Raw genomic sequence first — 22,097 nt, forward strand, 5'->3', positions numbered from 1 at the left:
TGTCCAGTAATACACAAACCACCAGAGAGGATGAAATCTCTCTCCTTGGACTGACATTTACCTCCAGCCTCTCTTGAATAAATGCATAGCATCTTCAACCTCCAAAAATACAAGGAATTTTTGTTTAAGACAACACCACTTTTTGCCCATACAGCTATTAACTATCTAAATCCACTCATCCATAAAATGCTATTCACGTTTCACATGGGTGGGATACTTAAAAAAAAAAATCTACTGAACTAGCCACCAATCATTCTTCCACTTTCTGTTGGTTTTTTTTAATAAAAGAGCAGCAGACTGCACAACATTTCTTTTCGGTACAACAGCAAAGGCCTCAAATCTGCTTTTCCTCTTCCTCTTTTATTTCATATAATCTGTCCAAAGAGTCCTCCTCATCCAAAGAACTACATCCTTCTACTTTTCAAGAAAAATGGCCATAAACTTCTTTCCTAATCATCATCTTACCCCCCACACACACACGGCACTGATGTGCCATACGTTCTCTCTCTCTGGTTTATATATATTATATATATATATATATATATATATATATATATAAATCACTCCTGTAAGAGACTGGGGAACCTATAGAAAACTATCATGTGTGGGCAGCTGTTGAGACAGAGGAAATTTGTTGATGTTATTTTTTTGAAGAGCAGTGGTCTTTAAAGAATATTTTGCAGAAGACCATTCTTCAAGAACAATCACAGTTGCAATGAAAGATCGATTAACAGTAAAGCAGTAATAAGTGTTGGATAGCTGTTATTCATGTTATGGAAGGTTTAACAGAAATTGGTGAAAACTAGGAATGTCAGTTCTGCTGAAAAAGCAACTGTTAAAGTATTATAGTAGAAATGACACCATGCAGAAATTGACCGCATGTAAGACAATGGCTGGAGAATGTGAGAGCAGGGATTATCAATAACTAGCTGTCCTCTTTTAGACAGCATCAAAAATTCTTTGAGAGGATTTTGGTGCACCATGCCAAATGTGAGAGAGCAATATTCTAAAGTGTAGGCAGATTTGGAATTTGTACAAAATTGATAACTGAATAAGGAAAAATGTCACCCATCTTTATTCAAAAGGATTTAGGACTGGCAGGACCTTCCAAAATTTAAAATTACATTCTGGTGATATCCTTGTGGAAACATGTCAGCAACATTCCAAGAAACTACTGAAAGCAACATTAATGAGTGGAATACCAATCACAGTAACAATTCATAATTATTATTACTTGACACCTCCAGGGAGTCCCAGACTCATCGAGGGAGGGCATTTACCCTACAACTCTCCGTCTCCACCACTCAATCTACTAACTACAGCGAACCACATCATCATCTACACCAACGCAATATACTGCCTACCACCACTAGTACTTTCACAGACAATCACAAACCCGCAACCTTTTGGCTGGAGAGTGGCTAACCACTTGGCCAACCAGGCTGGCAAATTTCCTGTAGTTGGCGACTAGATTAGAAACCAAGAAGTCTTCCTTCGTGCACCGTGGTGTGCAACACTGAGCTACACAGACTCTTAATTCACTTAATTCTTGTAGAGGAGTGGAAACAGAATGGAGATCTCCTTGATGATCAAGATGAAGAGATACGTTCAGAGCTTAAAGATCAGGGAGCGATAGGTGTGAGGTGCATCCTGATATGTATGGATGGTCACCTGGTTCCAACCAAGAACATCATCCTTATATTTAATACACATTAGCCTCCAACATCTGTAAAAGCAGGGTATCTCAACCATTCTGTTAGAGCATACACCCCTAATCCACTAAGATGCTTTAAATGTCAGAAATATGGTCATGTCCAAGCTGCCTCTCATGGCTCTACCACCTGTGCCTGATGTGGTAGTAAAAAGCATGATAACAAATCTTGCTCTGCAAAAAAAGCTAAATGTGTCAAATGCCAGGGAGCTCATCCAGTTTACTCTCATGTATGTCAGAAGTGGAAAGATATACAGAAAATTAAAACAGAACAAAACACACTGTATTATGATGCAAAAAGAAAGCCGCTGCCACCACCACAACCGCTCTGAGATCCTTTAAGAAAATGCCAACAGCAACTCAAACTCATATGTCTATTCCACCATATCTGAACTTTATGATTGTGAGTACTTCTCTGTTGAGTGCAACAATCACATGAGCTACAGTCTTATTCTAGAGACAACTCCAACAATGGTTACATTCTTCTTAATATTCATTCTTGCATTGCCGAAATGAAGCTTTTTGGCTCTTTATTCTAGCAAATACTTTACGCACCGACCAAGAGTTCACTTACGAAAAATACACCTGTCCGACACTTCGAGTTCCTTAATACTGAATGAGAGTTTTACATTCGATCATAACCCACTTGGACAAGGACAAACAGACAAGGCTGACTGAAACACTTTTTCCCATCTAACAAAATTTAATGCTGCCAGTCAAACACCTATCAATGTGTCAAATGTCAGGGAGCTACTACTTCATTGATAGGTAAAGCATGTAAGATTGCACTGTGCAGGCAGCAACAGTCTCCATTCCAAAAACATCATTTCAATTTCTACTCTATCCAAAGTCTTGATGAAACCCAGAATGCCAGACAGCCAAAAACAATCAATCAGGCGCTACTGCACTAGGGTGAGAGAGTAAAAGAGCTTGTTTTAGTTCCTCCGTAACAAATTGCTGATTGTATGGCTCAAACTTCACTGGTAAAAAAATTTAGCCTTTGTTTCTCCTGCTGTTCTTTTAGTATTAAAAATTCAGGAGGATATGAAGTTGTTCTTGAGATTCAGGCAATTTTTTTTCCCCAAAGTATCTGCAATAGCTTTGGGATTAGCAATAACACTTCCATTATGGTCTAAGGTAGACACATGGTGTATTCAATATCTGTTTCATTTTCTGAATTTTATCCTATACAGTTCTTGATGAAATAAATTGGGTTCAAGATTCTTTTTGATTCTGACATCTTACATTATGTGCTTTGGCCTGAGTACACTTAAAAGCTATTAAATTTCATGTGTGGCATCTATGAAATACACTTGGGTATATTTCATAGATGCCACACATGAAACTAGTTATGAGCTCTAAGGTTTCCTTGAGTGGGGCATTTGTGAATAGGGAGGAGACATCAAACTGACCATTAAGTCAGTATGTTGGAGTGAGAGGTTTTCTATATTGGCTTTGAAGTGGGTTGAGTTTTTTGTGTTATGGTGTATTGACAGTATAGTGTTTGAGCGCTTTGGCTAATTTGTATGTGGGGAAATCGATGCCATCCACTATGGGATGTAATGGCACATTTTGTTTATGTATATTTGGAAGTCCATATAATCGGGGAGGTCTAGAGTTAAAAGGTTTCAGTTTGTTGGTAACTTCCACAGGCCAAGAAGTGACCTACTTAAGGAGCCTTTGGAGTGTTTTAATTTGGGAGATGGTGGGATTATACTCAATAGGGAGGTAGGTAGCCCAATCTAAAAATAAAGCATTAAGCTTACCTGTGTAGTCGGTTTGGTTGAGAACCACAGCGGCATTTCCTTTATCTGCTTTGGTGATTACCATTTCTTTGATTTTCTTCATTTCTATTAGAGCTTTATATTCTCCTTTGGATAAGTTGGTTTTTGGTGGTCTTGCTTTGGTAAGAACACTGGATACATCCAGTCTGACGTTGTTGGCGATATGGTTCGGAAGGTTACGGATACCATGTTCTATCTGAATCATTATTTCTTCGGTAGGTATTTTCTTTGGAGCTATGGTGAAATTGTGGCCACGAGCCAGTGCAGTGCGTTGAGCGCTTCAGGCTCCAAAGTGGCTAATTTGTCGAAAGGTTGATTAGTGTTGAAAGGTATATTGAGGTTCGGAGGTTAGAGTCCTTTTTCAAGTTTTCAAATTTCTTGATGTGCCAACTTCGTATCTTTTCAAATTCTTTTGCTGCCGAAGCGCATGAGACATCGTAGAAAATCGTCCAACGTGGTATCCGTAACCTTCCAAACCATATCGCCAACAACGTCAGACTGGATGTAGTCTGTGTTCTCGCCAAAGCAAGACCACCAAAAACCAACCAATCCAAAGGAGAATATAAAGCTCTAATAGAAATGAACAAAAACAAAGAAATGGTAATCACCAAAGCAGATAAAGGAAATGACACTGTGGTTCTCAACCAAACTGACTACACAGGTAAGCTTAATTCTTTATTGTTAGATCGGACTACCTACCTCCCTATTGAGTATAATCCCACCATCTCACAAATTAGAAGAATCTAAAGGCTACTTAAGAAGGTCACTTCTTGGCCTGTGGAAGTTACCAACAAACTAAAACCTTTTAACTTTAGACCCCCCCTTCCGGATTATATGGACTTCCAAAATACATAAACAAAATGTGCCATTATGTCCCATAGTGGATGGCATTGATTCTCCCACATACAAATTAGCCAAAGCACTCACACACACTATACTGCCAACACACCATCACACATAAAAAACTCAGCTCACTTCAAAGCCAATACAGAAAACCTCTCATTCCAACATACTGACTTAATGGACAGTTTTGATGTCCCACTCAAGGAAACCATAGAGCTCATCAAAGCCAAATTTCCTCCCGATATCTCAGCCCTATTTCAGTTTGCGAACTCAGGCTATTTCGTTTGGCAAGGAAAATTCTACAAACAGATAGAGGGGACAGCCATGGGTTCACCATTCTCCCCACCCCTGGCCAACTTCTTTATGGAGACTTTGGAAGAGAAAGCCCTAAACTCAGCCCCACAAAAACCCACTACTTGGTTTCACTATGTTAATGATGTGTTTGCTATTTGGCCACATGGCTCAGAGACATGCCACTCCTTGACACACTTAAACAACCAAAACTCCAGAATCCAGTTCGTCTTGAAAAAAGAAGAAAACAACAGTCTCCCCTTTCCTAGACACTCTAATCACTCACCAGTCTGATGGATCCTTGGTTTTCTCTGTTTACAGAAAACCCATCCATACAGGCAGATACATTCGCCAGCAATCTCACCCCCCCCTGCCTCACAACAATATGAGGTTATAAAAACACTATACAACAGGGCAAAATTAATCTGTTCAAATGACAATGCCCTAACCACTGAACTAAACCACATCCTTAGCCAATGGCTACAACCCCAAAAAATCAAAAAACTTTTAAAACCAGTTAACCATACCCCCCCCCCCCCTTCATAACAAGGGTTACACTAAATCCATCACCATTCCCTATATCTGGGGCACCTCGGAAAAGTTATCTTATCCAAAATCTTAAAAAAATATAACCTGACTTCCTGTTACAAACCATATAAAAAATTAGCATCCCTTATCCACTCCACCAAAGACCAACCACCTCCCCTAGACCTACCTGGTGTATACCAGGTCCCTTGCAGTTGTAAACTATCCTACTTTGGCCAAACAGGCAGGACAGCAAATGTCAGGATTTCAGAACACAAAGACTACATCCAGTTTCACCAGTACAGCCACTCTGGTGTGGCAGACCATGCTCTGGTCTGCCACTACAGAATACTTTGGAAGAAAGCGACGTTAATACACCGCAGCAAATTTAAATATGAAAGACTGTTCATGGAATCCGCTTCAGCTCTAAAAAACTTTCCAAACCTGAACAAAGTTGGGTGCATGAGACTGCCCCAAATTTGGGAAGCCTACATCATGAGAACTTCAGCCCAACAACCAAGACAACCCAATATAGCCCGCTAGGGGCACCTTTAGGACTCTAGGAACAACATTAGTTTTCTCTCTTCTGCTCATTTGCTTTTTGTATGCCTGCATGCACGTGTCACAGTTATGTTCCCATGAAGATGGCAATGTGACATTGCCGAAATACAGGAAGTATTCATTAAAGTTTCTTTTAATAATATTCCAGTGTAAGTTGTAAATTCCTTAAATAATTTACTAGTCATGTGTTACCAACATATAAGCCTATCTACAAGAATAGGAAGCTCAATATCACACATCAGACTGCCACATTTCCTTCTGGTATGCGTGTTAAAGAGACAATGCAAGCTGTTGGTTCGAATGTTGACAACACTGCCTACACCAAACATAACAGTATCCCTTCAAGGTAGATTTACACTCAATCCTGCAACCTTTCTGCCTGCAATTATTTAATGCACATAGAGCAGCCCACTCTGATTTCTTACTCATCACACTGATGACTCAAGAACTGATGCCTGTGTTGGCTGTGCTGCTGTGTTTCATGCCATTACTGTCTCCTCTTTTATGTATAATCCACATACAATGCTGTATAAGATGTTACACCTGTTGTCCAAAATGAAAACCCTTAATTTTGATGTTCGGTTGTGCTGGATTCCAAGGCACATTGGAATTAAGGGAAATGAGGCTGCAGATGTAGTTACTACATCAGCTAATTCTTTTTCCACTTATTGTTTGATAGTACTATATACAGACTACAGACAGTTTATACGATCAAAGCTAACTGCTCAATGGCAGTCATTATGGCAGAAAGCATTGACAAACAAATAATAAATTAAACCTGAAATTGAGCACTGGTATTCTAGTCAATGTACAAAGAGAAGAGAAAGTTGTTCTTCTAGGTTCCGCATAGGTCACAGTCTTCTTAAATGTTCTTATTTACTGAGGGCAGATGGCCCTCCTGTGTGTGTGTGTGTGCGTGACAAATTACTATTTGTCATATTATGGTGGAGTGCCAGCACTTTACACGAAAGAGGAAAAATTTTTACCTATCTAGCCAAGCCCATATATAATCAGGCATATGTTATCAGTCTCATACAGACTGCATGATGTTTTTTTAACCTTCGACAAAGAATTAAGTTGTACAAGCACATTTGACTGTAATTTTGTGTATATGTAGATACTCCATTGCTTAACTTAATTTTTGTACATACATATTCTTTACTAATTTCTCTCTGAATGTTAATGTATTGTTGTAACCTTTGCTGTAAGTTGGTTTATATGCTGCATTGCTAAAATTAATTTTTGTGCATGTATATTGTTTACTAATTTCTCTGACTATTGATGTACTACTGTGACATTTACTGTAATTTATTTATATGTAGATACTGCATTGCTTGTCTTGGTTTTTGTACATGCAGTTTACCAGTTTGGCTGACTATTTATGTACTGCTGTAACCTTTGCAGTAATTTTATTTATATGTAGATACTGTATTGGTAAACTTAATTTTTATTCTTGCATACTGTATACATTTTTTTTTTTTTTTTACTATATGTATTACTGTAACCTTTACTGTTCTTGCACCAATAAACTAACTAACCAACCAACCTGTTTTATGAATTGGTTTCTGAAAACTGCTTTTAAGCAGGCCATTATTATAGTGAACCATAATGTCCTACAGGCTCAATAAATTTTCCTACATAAATTTGATGTGTTTATCATGTCACTATAAACGATAATGAAATGAAACACATTAAATTATATGGAAAGAGCTTTTTAAAATAATAATCATATGGTTTCTTCTGGACTAAGGAGCTCATAACTTATTTTAACATTATTTTTACTGTTAAAAAAAGTTGACTGTTTTTACTTATTTTTACAACACCAAACCAACTAAATTATGAAAAAGATGTTTAGTAACTGGGTTATATTTCATTGGATTTCAAACCAGCATCTTCAAAGCACATTATATGTTACAGTTAACATGCAACACTGAGTAAGTAAACCAATTCAAACTGCAACGGATAAAAGATCTGAAGTCCTAATTTGGCATCCTTTAATGTTGTAAAAAAATAAGTATTACAGCTCTGTAGGAGTTGAGACTTAAGATAAGTCTCCCAAATGTTTGGAATATCAATGCAACCATACTTGTTCAGGTTAGGAGAATGCTTCATAGCCGTGGCTGACTCGAAAAATAATCTTTCTGACCTATAACGACTTCTATAAAGCACATTCTTTTCTTCCATCTAATTCTGTGTGAAGGGGTGTCCCAAAGCATGGTCTGCCAGTCCAGACTTGCCATAATAATGATTGCAAAGGTATTTTTTTATGTTCTCCATGGTGGATGTTAACAGATCTTCCTGTCTGTTAAGAAAAAAAATCCATCCTCAGCTGAAACTTCGACTAATTTGTTATTTCAACTATATTTTCAAAAAAAAAAAAAAAATCAAAGTTTTCAACATCTTCTAAAGGGCAATGCTGTTGTATCACTTTTGTGGCTCACTATTTCACACACTGATAACAAAAAATTTACAGTGGCCATAAAAGGAGGGTCTGTTATAGTTTTGTAATCTTTCATAAGTGGATTTCACAAAAAGTATTTTCTTTCCAAACTCTTCCACCCCTCCCCTTATGATTCCCACATACAAAACTTATCATCATGCAATTAGATAACACCTGCCATGCATTTTGAAGAAGTACCATGTTTATGCCTGTGGAGCTGGTTCTCAGATTATCCAATTCTTAACTCAACCCAGGATAGTAGGCCAGTTGGAATATTAGGATTAATTTAATTTCTCATATGAAAATCATCAAATATTTGTGTAATAATTTTGTTTCTCTCTCTCTCTATCTCTCACACACACACATTTCTACAATTAGGAACAATCCTGAAACTTCATATCAACATAAAAGAAGGGCAAATAAGAAAGATTTTCACGAAGTACAGCAGCAACAAACAAGTTATTTCCAAAGTGTGGTGATGTGATGTTTGGTCTCTGGCATCAAATGCTTTATTTTTCTTTATTCAATTTATGTTGTATAATTTCAATGATTTTGCATGTTTTTTTTCCACTTGGTTATTAAGTAAATTATTTAAAAAATATATATATATATATTTTTTTTCTAGTTTAAATGCTATATCCAAGCAAGAAACTTTCTACAGCTATCTTTGATATAGAAGATTTGAAAGATATGTCAATATAAATTTTACTACTTGGAAAATATGACTTTTCTATTTATTTAACCTCACCTCGGTCTAGCTAACACTGAGGAGCCTTCAATAAAGATCAAAACCAGTCTGGGTACTGACCCTTTCCATAGTGCAGAGCAATATATATCTGAAAGGAAGTATGGTTTGCGTTATGTGACTAAGGAAATTGATGTAAAGTCAACAGCCTCTATATACAACTAGCCTAGCCTAGCCTAGCCATGAAGATATCACATGCAAACATTGTCTGCTTACACATGGGAATAGGATTAAAACAAGAATATAATTTCTGGTCTATTATAATTTACTTGATAACCATGTGAAAAAAAGTTCCACAAAATTATGAACTCAAGCATTTAATACAAAACACATATTTCACAATGAATATCTCATCACATCATCATCAGAGTGAAGGTTCCTTTTTATTTGCAGTATGAGGAATTTTTTTTAGAATGAGAGAAATTATGACCTCTAAATAAAAAAAAATTCATATTGGACAAATTAGCTAATTATCTCATCTGTAGGCCAAAGAGTCTACTTATGACATTTAAGATTGTGTTTTATATACACTTTTATATACTCTTAAGATTTTGTGTTATATATATTTAATGAAACCCCCAAATACCTTTGAGTTATTCTGGATCCATCACTAAGCTTCAATAAACATATCAACAATGTTACAGTCAGAACAAAAAGAAGACTGAATATCACGAAAAGTATCTCAGGTAAAGAGTGGAGAGTCGATGCTAAAACCTTAAAAGTCATATGCACCTCTATTATCCGACCCATAATGGAATATGCTTCGCCCATCTGGATGTAAACATCACAAACCAGTTTAGACAAGCTTATAAAAATTTTTTAAAAAATGCAGCTACAATCATATGTGGACTAAGGAATACAACTCCTGGAAAAAAAGCAGAATTTGAATCCAACCTTGTTCCTTTAAAAATTAGGTGGCAAGAAAATCTTACTAAATTTGTAGAAAAAAAGGCAAACCTTGCACATCATAAAACAAGTGAACTTTTTAAAAATTGGCAACCAACAAACAGAATAAAGAAAAATTAACAATACATGAAATCATTGAAAATAAAATTCCATTGGATTGTCCAAATGAAATAGCCAACTACCCAGCATTTCCTCCAAATCAAGACAGGAAACATATAGTTATTAAGTATAGATTTTGTGAAAATTCCCATGTTACTCCTCTTAAACACTATTAATATAATTATGGCTAATTATAGCCGGTTTTTGTTTAGGATTGCCCCTTATTTTAATACATTGGCTAACATTACTCAAAAAAGGGGGTATAAATATTTTAGGGCATTATGGGTGAGTATAGAAGGTAATTATGGCAGAATAAAAGAGGTGGTAAAATTTTGTACATACCTTGTTTTTGGTTCTAAGATGCCTTCCAATTCCAAGATCCTGTTGAAGGTTGTGTATAAACGGGGGAGAATATGGGTGTGTGTTTTGATGCGGGAAATAAGTTCGGAAACCCAGGTTACTATTAATAATATATATATAAATATATATATTATTTTGTTTAGGATTGCATTTTTTATGGGGAGGAGAGGACCATTTCGGTCGTCGTCTGACCGTCATCGGAACTTTGTCGGAATGAGTGTAGGGCTATGTCAAGTCTGCAAGTTGCATCTGCCAAATTAGGGCAATTGTGGTCGCTACATGGCCGGAGGCGTGGCTTAATTTGTAAGTTCTGGATCGTCCAACATTCAGAAATTAGGTAGGGGCAGTGGACGTTGATAGAATTTTCATCACATTTTATGGCAATAGTTTCGGATATTCTAAGCATTGTTTTGTTGTCTTGTTTGTCTATGATTATGGCCTTGTCGATTTGGGGGATATGTTTTAGTTCAAGGGCGTGAGCTGCAATTTCTGTCTTCCCTGTACTCTGTGTTTTGTTTTTCTTTTTGATGTTGCAATGTTTTTTTGTGTTCAGATATTCAGGAATGGGAATATTGCAATCCCTAAAGTGCTCTTGTAGTCTAGTCCATAAGGACCTAATAGTTGAGCCAGTGTAGGTGACATCACAGTCTTTTTGACAAGGAAATTTGTAGACTACGTTGTGGTGTTCAAATATTTCTTTGTGAGAGATTTAAGAGAGTTGCTAATTTTTGGTTCGTGGTGAATACTAGCTTATAGTCCGTGTTTTTGAAAATGTATTTGTAGGCTTTGTACGTGTTTTGGATGTATGGCAATTTGATGACCATACATGTCGGGAAGTCTGTTTTGGTTATATTATTGTTAAGACGGGATTTTGCCGTGTTGTTTGTGTAATTTATTAGATGTGTGGGGTAGTTGCGATTTTTTGAAAACCTGTGTTAAATACTTTAGTTCCGTGTTAAGATAATTGCTGTTGGTTGAGAATTTTTAAGCATTAATAAATTGTGATAGGATGATGGATTTTTTAACGGAATATGAGTGGTATGAATTGAAATGGAGGTAGTTTCTGATATGTGTGGGTTTGTGGAATATCTTCGTAGCTATCCTGTTATGGCTTCTGATTAATGTCAGGTTTAAGAAATTGATGGATTTGCCATGGATATTTGCGATGGATACCCAAACACACACATCAACGACTACGCGCTCTTAACTGAAGCTCGACACAAAAAAATGGTATGCCTTAACGGGCACAAAATACATAACACATACTGTTCCCAATCTTTCAGATACCACCGCCTCATGACCCACACTTGACAACTCCATCAAAAATCGGTCACACCACATCCACATCCTCACACCCGATGAGATCATCATCCTAAACAAAGGACTTAACTTCACGATATCCCCTAAATACGTACCGAAAAAAGATATCATCATCGAAATCCAAGCGAAATTGAAAATGACCCAAACAGAGACAGAATATTCCAAAAAATAAACAACATTATAAATAGCAAAACAATAGTAAAACCCAACATTACTTCCAACTTACAAAGAGCCCTTTTATCTTTAAACAAGAACCCAGATATCACGAACACAAAAGCTGACAAAGGAGACACTGTTGTCATCATCAACAAAACTGATTACCACAACAAAATAATGGCCATCTTAAACGACCAACACACCTACCAAATAATCCACAATGATCCTACCCCCGACCTCATAAAACAAATAAACAGCACCCTACACACCTTAAAATGTCAAAACAAAATAGATAAAACCACAATGAGACACACAACCCTCCCGCACTACACGCACCCCCTATACGTTCGGGAACATCAAAACCCACAAAGACGGTTATCCGATACGACCCATAGTCTACTCCAAGAACACCACCACAGCTCCTTTATCAAAATTTGTTGCCCAATTCATCAAACCACTACTAACAACGTCTATCTGTATGATCAAAAATACGGACGACCTATTCTGGAAAATAAATAACACTACTCCATCCCATGATGACATCCACACCTCACTAGACGCAACTTCATTATACACCAACGTGGATGTCCCTAGAACATTAGACGTCGTACCCACACTACTCACTGAGGACCACACCCTACACACATACACAAAATTAACACCAAACGACATCATTAGCTTGATCAAACTCACAATATCCGCCAATTTCTTTAAATTCAACAACTCCTTATATGTTCAAATTTTCGGTCTCCCAATGGGCCAAAACATCAGTGGACAACTAGCAGAATTATTCCTGGCACACATTGAATCACTTCTACTCCACCCCCCCCCACCCCCGACAACACCTTTTATGGCAGATACGTAGACGATATTCTATGCATTGGCAAACCCTCACACATCTCCATCTTACAAACATCCCTCAACGATCATAGCAACAGACTACAATTCACTATGGAAACAGAACAAATCCATCAATTTCTTAAACCTGACATTAATCAGAAGCCATAACACGAAATAGTGGAATAGCTACGACAATATTCCACAAACCCACACATATCGGAAACTACCTCCATTTCAATTCATACCACTCATATTCCGTTAAAAAATCAGTCATCCTATCACAATTTATCAATGCTTACAAATTCTCAACCAACAGCAATTATCTTAACACGGAACTAAAGTATTTAACACAGGTTTTCAAAAATCGCAACTACCCCACACATCTAATAAATTACACAAACAACACGGCAAAATCCCGTCTTAACAATAATACAACCAAAGCAGACTTCACGATACGTATAGTCATCAAATTGCCATACATCCAAAACACATACAAAGCCTACAAATACATTTTCAAAAACACAGACTATAAGCTAGTATTCACCAGGAACCAAAAATTAGCAACTCTCCTAAAACCTACTAAATCTCTCACTCACAATGAAATATTCGAACATCACAACGTAGTCTACAAATTTCCTTGTTAAAAAGACTGTGACGTCACCTACGCTGGCTCAACTATTAGGTCCTTATGGACTAGACTACAAGAGCACTTCAGGGATTGCAATATTCCCATTCCAGAATATCTGAACACAAAAAAACATCGCAACATCAAAAAGAAAAACAAAACACAGAGTACAGGGAAGACAGAAATTGCAGCTCACGCCCTTGAACTAAAACATATCCCCCAAATCGACAAGGCCATAATCATAGACAAACAAGACAACAAAACAATGCTTAGAATATCCGAAACTATTGCCATAAAATGTGATGAAAATTCTATCAACGTCCACTGCCCCTACCTAATTTCCGAATGTTGGACGATCCAGAACTTACAAATTAAGCCACGCCTCCGGCCATGTAGCGACCACAATTGCCCTAATTTGGCAGATGCAACTTGCAGCCTTGACATAACCCTACACTAATTCCGACAAAGTTCTGATGACGGTCAGACGACGACCGAAACGGTCCACACCCCATTAACCCCTGTCCCAGTTTCCACATAAAGATACCCATCCCCTTCGTTTCTCCCCCTCTCCTCCCCACAAAAAATGCGGCCCTAAACAAAATAATATATATATTTATATATATATATTATTAATAGTAACCCTGGTTTCCAAACTTATTTCCTGCATCAAGACACACCCCCATGTTCCTCCCCCCCGCTTATACACAACCTTCAACAGGATCTTGGAATTGGAAGGAATCACAGAACCAAAAACAAGGTATGTACAAAATTTTCCCACCTCTTTTATTCTGCCATAATTGCCTTCTATACTCACCCATAAAGCCCTAAAATATTTATACCCCCTTTTTTGAGTAATGTTAGCCAATGTATTAAAATAAGGGACACTCCTAAACAAAAATAGGTAATTATATTAATATTAATTTTGAAATAGAGAAACATGAGGAAAAAAGCCTAGAAAACCCTGAAATCTTGAGATCACTGACTCTTTCAAAAATAATGGTATATGGACCTGACTCAATAAAGATCTACACAGATGGCTCCAAAAATCCAAATGGCAATTCTGGGAGTGGTGTACTTATCTATGGCTCTCAAAATATAGAACTAAAAAGAACTAACAGTATAGGAAGCAAATCGTACCATGCAGAATTAACAGCCATTAACACAGCACTGCAACATTTCGATAAAACTCAAAGGAATTTATATTTTTCAGATTCCTTAGCAGCCCTTCAAGCTATTAAGAACTGCTACACTAACCATCAAGAAATACTTAGGGTCAGCAAAAAACAAACTACATAAGGATTCCAAAATAATTTCTAATGGATTCCATTCCCATGTGGGATTAAACAGAAATGAAACTGCAGATGAAGTAGCAAAAATGGCTGCAAAATCAAGTGATCCATAAGTTAAACCTGTCTTAACTGCAAACTAAACAGAAGTTTAGTTTGCAGTTAAGACGGGCGAGAGCTGGATTTTTCTCCAACAGAGCAGTGAGTGAATGAAACAGTTTGTCTGCTGAAGTGATGATTGAGTTTAAGAAAATGTATGACACCAGGTTAGGGGGATGTATGGCCTCCCTGGAGATCTCAGATAATAATAATCAAATATCTCTATTACATTGCATACACACTTTCAGAAATGCTGGCAAATGTGATAATTTATTTTCAATAATATCAACAATAATTTCTTCATCAACACTATACTTTATTAACATTGTTAATTTTGATCTGATTTCATATTTATTAATGAACCATAGTTTTTGTTGAAATGAAAGCAAAATTTTTCATTTCAAAATTATAATTTTATGATAAAAAACAGTATTTCTTATTGATTTTTTGTATGTCAATAATGAAATCTAATACATTAAGTACCAAATTACTTTCAGCTGCATAGTATCACAGAGACAGGTGGCTCAATATATAGCAAATCCCATTATAAGGAACTCATTCACCATAACAAACTACAGAACTACTATAACAAGTCATATACATATGGGACGGAAGAAGGATAGAAAGTTCTGATAAACACTTAAAACAAAAATGATATGGTTTGTGCAACAAGTGAAAGACCTTTATCTCAGAGGATTGCAAATGATGCAGCAGCATGTAACACATGTAACACGTGCACAGCACTTCATGGGGAATATGTAGAATGTGTAAGTTATATGATATTACCTCAATTCCTTCATGGTGATTATTAGAACTTTCCAGATCTCCCCCCCCCCTCATATATATATATATATATATATATATAATTCCTGCCAATCTTCGTGTTCTTTCATCAATATACGACTTTGCACCATTCTATTATTATCTTCAGACCTCCATGAAGTCAAGGACTCTTGTGAGAAGTCTCTCTCTCTCACATACAGTTCACAATACCCTGCTATGCCTTAAACACATTTGCATTCTCTACAGTCACCACACTCTCAGGCAATGCATTCCCTGTCTGTCTTGCACTCTAGTTTACTCAGTCTCCTCACTCGCTACTCCTCCATTCATAAGCACTGCTTCAGTCCTTCCTTTCTTACTCTTCCGCTTTTCCACATTACTTATTTGCTTAAATCCATTCTCTGAAATAATTACTCTTCCTTCCAGCAGCAGCCTCCAGATGATGCATAACAAAACCTCAAACAAATCAGTCACATTCACAAACTGCAGTCCTTTCTCTTCACACATTTCTATTAACGTACCATTCATGATCTCTGCTCACCACCTCAACTCATCACTGGACATCTGGGCAACACAGTGACTACTTTACCTGCCACACTATTATCTTTTATTCTCTTCAACAACCTCCTGATATGCATTCTTATATTTTCCTTGTTTCCAACTGTCATTTCTTCCTACTATCACTAAGAATTCTTTTGCTCCTCACATTTAATGCTCCAATCATTCTACATCCAGGAAAAGAACCTTGTGCATCTTCTCGTTCACCATATCCCTAGTGATCAAATCCCATATATTGCCACTTTTGAGTGTTTCATTACCTCTTCATAAGGCCATCATTCATTCCAGTCCTCTTTACTCTTGTATACATATCTACAACTCTCTTCTCTTCACTCTGCATACAGTGAATTCATCTCTTGCCTCATCTTCACCAAATGTGCTTTTAAATCCTTCACTATTTTGCTTTCAGTCGCTCTCAGTATCATACCATCAGTCACACTCTTTTCTCCACCATCAGGTTTGTGACTGTTATGCATGCTTTCATAACAGTCACAGGTTCTATCACAGATGCCATGATCCCACCTTGATTCAAACAAGCCTCGTGGTCCTTCAACATGTTGATATAGTCATGGTTCAATGATGTACAGGCCTCCTGTGATGAGTCCTTTGACTCCATGGAAGTCAGATGTTAATAATAATGTCATCTTACTGCATACTCACACTCCCTCATCTCACTTATTCAACCTCTCCATAAAAACAGCTCTCTATACATACATATTACACTCATGGCACTCTACCATTCTCAAAAAATCCATGCTATTCAGTTTATCTTTTACTCCAACCTACTCAATGATCTCCCTCTCACTGCCATTTTGTCTCAGAGCACTGAACAAAGTATTAAAACAGTAGTCTAAAAATTTTAACCAAACATAACCAAATTAAAAAGTATACTTTATAAAAGTGCACAATAAACATGCGATTAACTGATCTTTATTCAGCCCTGACAACACCAATGTTCATACACGCACCACCTGGTAACTTCTCAACAGTTTCTTCTGTTTTCCATGATTTTTGTTTCATGAAATTTTCTTTTATTTTCCATGACTTTCTTTTGTTTTATTTCCAGCAATTTCCTTTGTTCTGTTTCTTTCTGACAGATTTATTTTACTTCCCACAATTTCCTTTGTTTCCCATAATTTTAATTTTTTATGTTCTATTATTACTGCAATATTTCACGTCATTTCTTTTGTCAATGTAAAATTTTCCACCATTTCCTTCCTATTGATTATGACATCATCATTTGTTAGAAAATACATTTTATCACAAAGGTTTTCAGCTTTTACTAATTGTAATAATGACCTGAAAATAGCATTGGTTTTATGTACTTAGGATGATTATGTTTTTAGTTTTTTATAGCACATTATTTCATTAGTGGTGTTTGCTATAGTTTGTGTGTACTGTAGCTTTCTTTCTTTCCCCTCTTCCCATTAAGTGCCTAGCAAATGAGTGGAATGGATTGCCTAAGGTAGTGCAATGTCAGTAAATCAGTTTAAGATAAAAAGGCTTTGAAGCTGCATGTGATGAATGAGTCCTAGAACTCCATGGAGGTGCACCAAAATAATAAAATTAAAGCAAATTAGATATGAAAATATGAACATTTGTGGATGAAAAAAAAATTTTTACAATCACAAGAAAACAGATGAATTATGTCATATACTCACATGTCGTCTCTTGTCAAATGTTTCATAAAACCTTTTGGCAAATTCTTCACCTGCTTGACATGCCTGATCAATTTTTGCCCGCTTATCCTATATAAATTAGTTTGTGTATTTACGTGGAATCCAGTAATGATATATGAAAATCAGATGCAAAAATATAAGAAACAAATGAAACTCTACTCACAAGAAATCTGTATGCAAGGAAATATATAATTTAAAAAAAAGATATAAAGTAACTGCATAATAAAGTTTTAATTATCAGGCATAACTAAATACTAATATAAAATTAGCTGCTGTAATTTTTTGAAACTGGAGGTTCAAGAGTTTTGGATTTGGTCATTCGATCAGAAGAGCTGATAATAACTGAGATGACATCTCTCCAACCAGTTGGAGAGAGTGACCATGTGGATTTGACTTGGAAGATGAATAGACAGGCAGGAATATCAGAGAAAAGGGAACATATGTGTAATTATAAAGCAAGTGATTATAAAAGTCTTAGATATCAACTTGGGGCAGTTCCATGGAGAATGAAATTGGAAGGCCAGGATACCATTAGTGCTTGGGAAATTGTGAAGGAATATTTGTTAGCAGCAATAGTAAGCTGTATTCCACGAGTGAAGAAGAGGACACAATTTGGTGTAAAGTGGATGACAAACAAAATCAAACAGGAACTGCAGTTGAAAAAAGAGATTATGAAAGAGGTATAAGCAGAGGGGTGGAGAGCAGATGCACGAAGAATATAAGACGCAGGCCAGGAGAGTGACTAGTATGGTGAGGAAGGCAAAACTGGAATACAAGAAGAGATTTGGCACTAATATCCAAAGAAAATCCTAGAGAATTATTTAGATCAGATGCAAAAGGAGGAGTATGGCCAGTAGGAGGGGAAATGACTGTGAAAGAATGACATTGCAGGATAAAAATGGGAATAGAGTGACTGATGCTGAGGACATAGTAGAGTTATTTAAGGAGCACTGTGGGACTGGATGATATTTCACCATGGGTTTTGAGAGAATGTGCTAAAGAACTGACAGCTCCGTTGACCTGGCTCTTCAATAAAAGTTGGCTGCGGGAAAGGTACCCAAGGAATGGAAGGAAGGTAAGATAGTGCCATTTCATAAGGGCGATAGCAGACTTTAAGTGTCTAATTATAAGCCAGTTTGTGTGTCATCAGTAGTTGTTAAGGTCTTGGAGAAATTAGTGAGAGACTATATACAGTACTAGGCAGATGAGGGTAATGTTATCTGTGAGAATCAACATGGATTTGTTAAGGGGAGCTCTTGTTTTAGTAATATGATCACTTTTTATAATAAAGTGACGAGTAGTTGATGAGGAAAAGGCATATACTGCCATTTTTTTGGATTTTGCAAAGGCATTTGACAGGGTGTCACATGGTAAGCTGATATTTAAGTTGCAGCACATGGGTTTAAATGTCGGGATAGTCAACTGGATTCAGGATTGGCTGTCTGATAGGTATCAGAGAGTTGTGTATGGTGGGGCAATATCAATGAGGCAGAAGGTTACAAGTGAGGGTTCCACAGGGCTCAGTACTGGGACCTGTATTGTTCAACCTTTATATTAATGATATTGTCAATGTACTGTAAGGGGAAATTCAGTTGTTTACGGATGATGTGAAGCTGGGAAGGATTATCAGTAACAGTGCAGATGTGGCAGCCCTGCAAGAGGATTTGAATAAACTAGACAGATGGGGCAAATCAGTGGGGGTGTCCAGCAAAATGTAAAATCTTGAAGTTTGGGATCCATTGATGGGAGGCTGCATACTTGATTGGAGGAGCTGTACTGGAGGAAGTAGGGGAGACAAGAGATTTGGGGGGGATGATTGATAGAAAACTGAAATCCAGAGAGCATATTGCAAAGGTGATGAAGGTAACCCAGAGGATTGCTGCAATACTGAATAGGACCCTGACCTGCAAAGATAAAAGAGTTATCATTCTGTTGTATGAGACCCTGATCAGACCACACAGACTATTGTTCTCAAATTTGGTCACCAGGATGTGAAGAAGATAAATTAACTGTGGAAAGGGTACATAGGCGGATAACAAAGATGCTTTCAGGACTGTACAATACTGGTTATGAGGATCGGCTGAGGGAATGTGGACTGCAGAGTTTGGTGGATAGAAGGAGAGGTGATATGATCAAGACTTTTAAACTGTTGAGAGGCAGTTACAGGGTAGACACTGGGGAGGTCTTTCACACTTGGTGGAACAGCAGGAAGGAGCGATGACAAGGGGCCATCCCTGGAAGTCACAAAAGGAAGCTGTGAGCAAGAGGGTGAGGGGTGGTTTCTTTGCGTGGAGGGTGGTTGAACCACCCTCCACGCAAAGGGCAGGAATGGTCGATGAGTTCAAGGAGTGGTATGATAGACTGTGTGTTTCCTAAGGACCTCCCACGATGAGTCTCTTGACTCCATGGAGGCCTGAATAATAATAATAATAATAATATTACCCATCCCATCTATGTGACTCCAGGTAACATCCATTCACTCACTATTCAGAACAAACATTCTAAAGATATCCAACTTACTATTTTTAGGATTCGTGACATCACTTGTTTTCGAAATTTATCACTTATAGTTACAACATATAGTAAGAAGCGACAAAAATTTGATTTTCTGTTGGGTAAATGGTTGCATCACTTGTGAAACAGATTTTCCCCCCCCCTTCTTCTCTAGAAAATAGCAAAGGCCAGTGGCATTCAAAAACCTCATTGAAAGAGATGTCACAAGAAAGGTATACAAAATATATTCTAGACAGTAATGAAATTGAATGGTCAATTAGATATTCTTATTTAGACTAAGCTACTTCAAGAATGACTTCGAATTTCAGTAACACTGGTTCTGTGTTTGAGAATGAGGGATTATTATTATTAATGCTCAGGAACCTCCATGGAATCCTAAGACTCATTATGGGATACCCAAATTATCAACACAATATCTATCATATTTCTCCTTGAAACCATTAACAGACAAACCACATGGCTGTCACAACTCACTCAGGCAAACCCATTTCAATCATTCAACACTCTCCAAGCGAAAAATTTAGTCCTCACACCTTGCAAACCACACTCTTACCCAACTTCCAGGGATGACCTTCTATCCCAGTGCTGAATTATTTCCTTTGTATTAATCCTATAAAATCATTTAAGTAACTTTGCAACCAACAAACGTTCTATCTATCGTCAGTAAGAGCATTCCACAAACTACTCACCATCTTGATCAATCGCCTCCAGTTCCTCTCCAACACTTCCTCATCCCTAAGAAACCAATGTGACCAGACCTGAGCACAGTAATCTAGATATGGTTGTATCACGGTTTTCTAAAGTGGAATAATAACTCTCTCATCTCTACTTGTTCAATGTGTTCATCAAAAAACCAAATAATCTTGTGAGCTATCCTGGCATATTCAGCAATATGCCCTATAAATTCAACTATCTATCTACTATTACTACTACTTTAAATGCCTGGTTCATCAATTTTGTGGAGTACAGTTTCCTTCATGTGGTACACAGCCTGTAATCTTTGTATAATTTGTATAGTACATGCATTAATTTACACTCTTCCACAACTGACATTCATTATGTTTTGCCAATACTGTTGGCCTATTTAAATCATAGTGCAAGAGCTCTGCATAACTGTGATTATATATTACCCTACCCATCATCAGCAAACAACTGAATACTCCCTTCAAATTAATTGCTATATCATTTCTCTACAAATTAAGAAGCAGTGGTCCAAGTACAGAGCAATGCAGTAATATCGGAATTTAGATTCGATACCATCTTTCTCACGTTACCCCACTAGTTGTAAAGCACACATATTAAAAATCAAATAGCTCAAAGAAGTTGCAGATAACTATTGTAGATATTCAACACGTAGAATTATCCAATTCAGCTGTTCACTCTATTATAAAAAGTTGGTATATAACATAAAACCGATATATTTTACAAACTTGCACTGGGTAAAAACCATAACCTTCACAAGCATCAGACATACTTTTTTTTTTTTTTTTTTTACAATTGCATAAATTTCTTTGAAAATAGCTCTAACAAATATACACACGCCTAAAAATACTAAAATAATAATAATAAACGGCTTAACTTACTAGTTGTAAAGCACACATATTAAAAATCAAACAGCTCAGAGGTTGCAGATATTCAACATGTAGAAGGGAGCAGGGGTCGCTCGTAGCACATATTAAAGCATGCTTTTCACTTCGTGTCAAACTAAAAAAAAATAATAATAAAATATGGATATTATTTCTGGGAAAACTCCCATGTTACTCCTCTTAACAAACTATTATATATTTATTTACGGCTATTTTGCCTGCTCCTGCTTAGGAGTGCCCCTGTTTAAATGTCATTCGCTTTTTTACTCACGGATTCTTAGGGCATTGTAGATGTATAATTTAAAAATTTATTACGAATTAAAATTTATTATTTATTAAAAATTTATAAAGCCACAACACCCAGAAAAAGGTATGAGTAAATTTCT

The 22,097-nt window shown here is 36.8% G+C and overlaps 1 protein-coding gene across 3 annotated transcripts in view; it reads right to left on the reverse strand.

Annotated features, from left to right (window-relative positions):
- Nxt1 (NTF2-related export protein 1) overlaps positions 1-21,801 on the reverse strand; it is a 72,436-nt gene extending 50,635 nt beyond the window's left edge. The window contains exons 1-2 of one of the 3 annotated variants that reach the window (XM_090392646.1): positions 21,709-21,801; positions 17,594-17,680 (exon numbers count right to left, since the gene is read on the reverse strand). In XM_090392646.1, coding sequence (XP_090248772.1) covers positions 17,594-17,680; positions 21,709-21,726 — 105 coding nt within the window. In that variant the 5' untranslated portion in view covers positions 21,727-21,801. Of the gene's footprint in view, positions 1-17,593; positions 17,681-21,404; positions 21,429-21,708 lie in introns of those variants that run through there. The other 2 variants (XM_090392647.1, XM_090392648.1) reach the window with 2 other exon arrangements.
- Positions 21,802-22,097: the final 296 nt, after the last annotated feature.

The sequence above is a fragment of the Typopeltis vanoorti genome, chromosome 5 (genome assembly GCF_054136105.1).
Source record: "Typopeltis vanoorti isolate ZY-2024b chromosome 5, IOZ_Tvanoo_1.0, whole genome shotgun sequence".
Taxonomy (NCBI): Eukaryota; Metazoa; Arthropoda; class Arachnida; order Uropygi; family Thelyphonidae; genus Typopeltis; species Typopeltis vanoorti.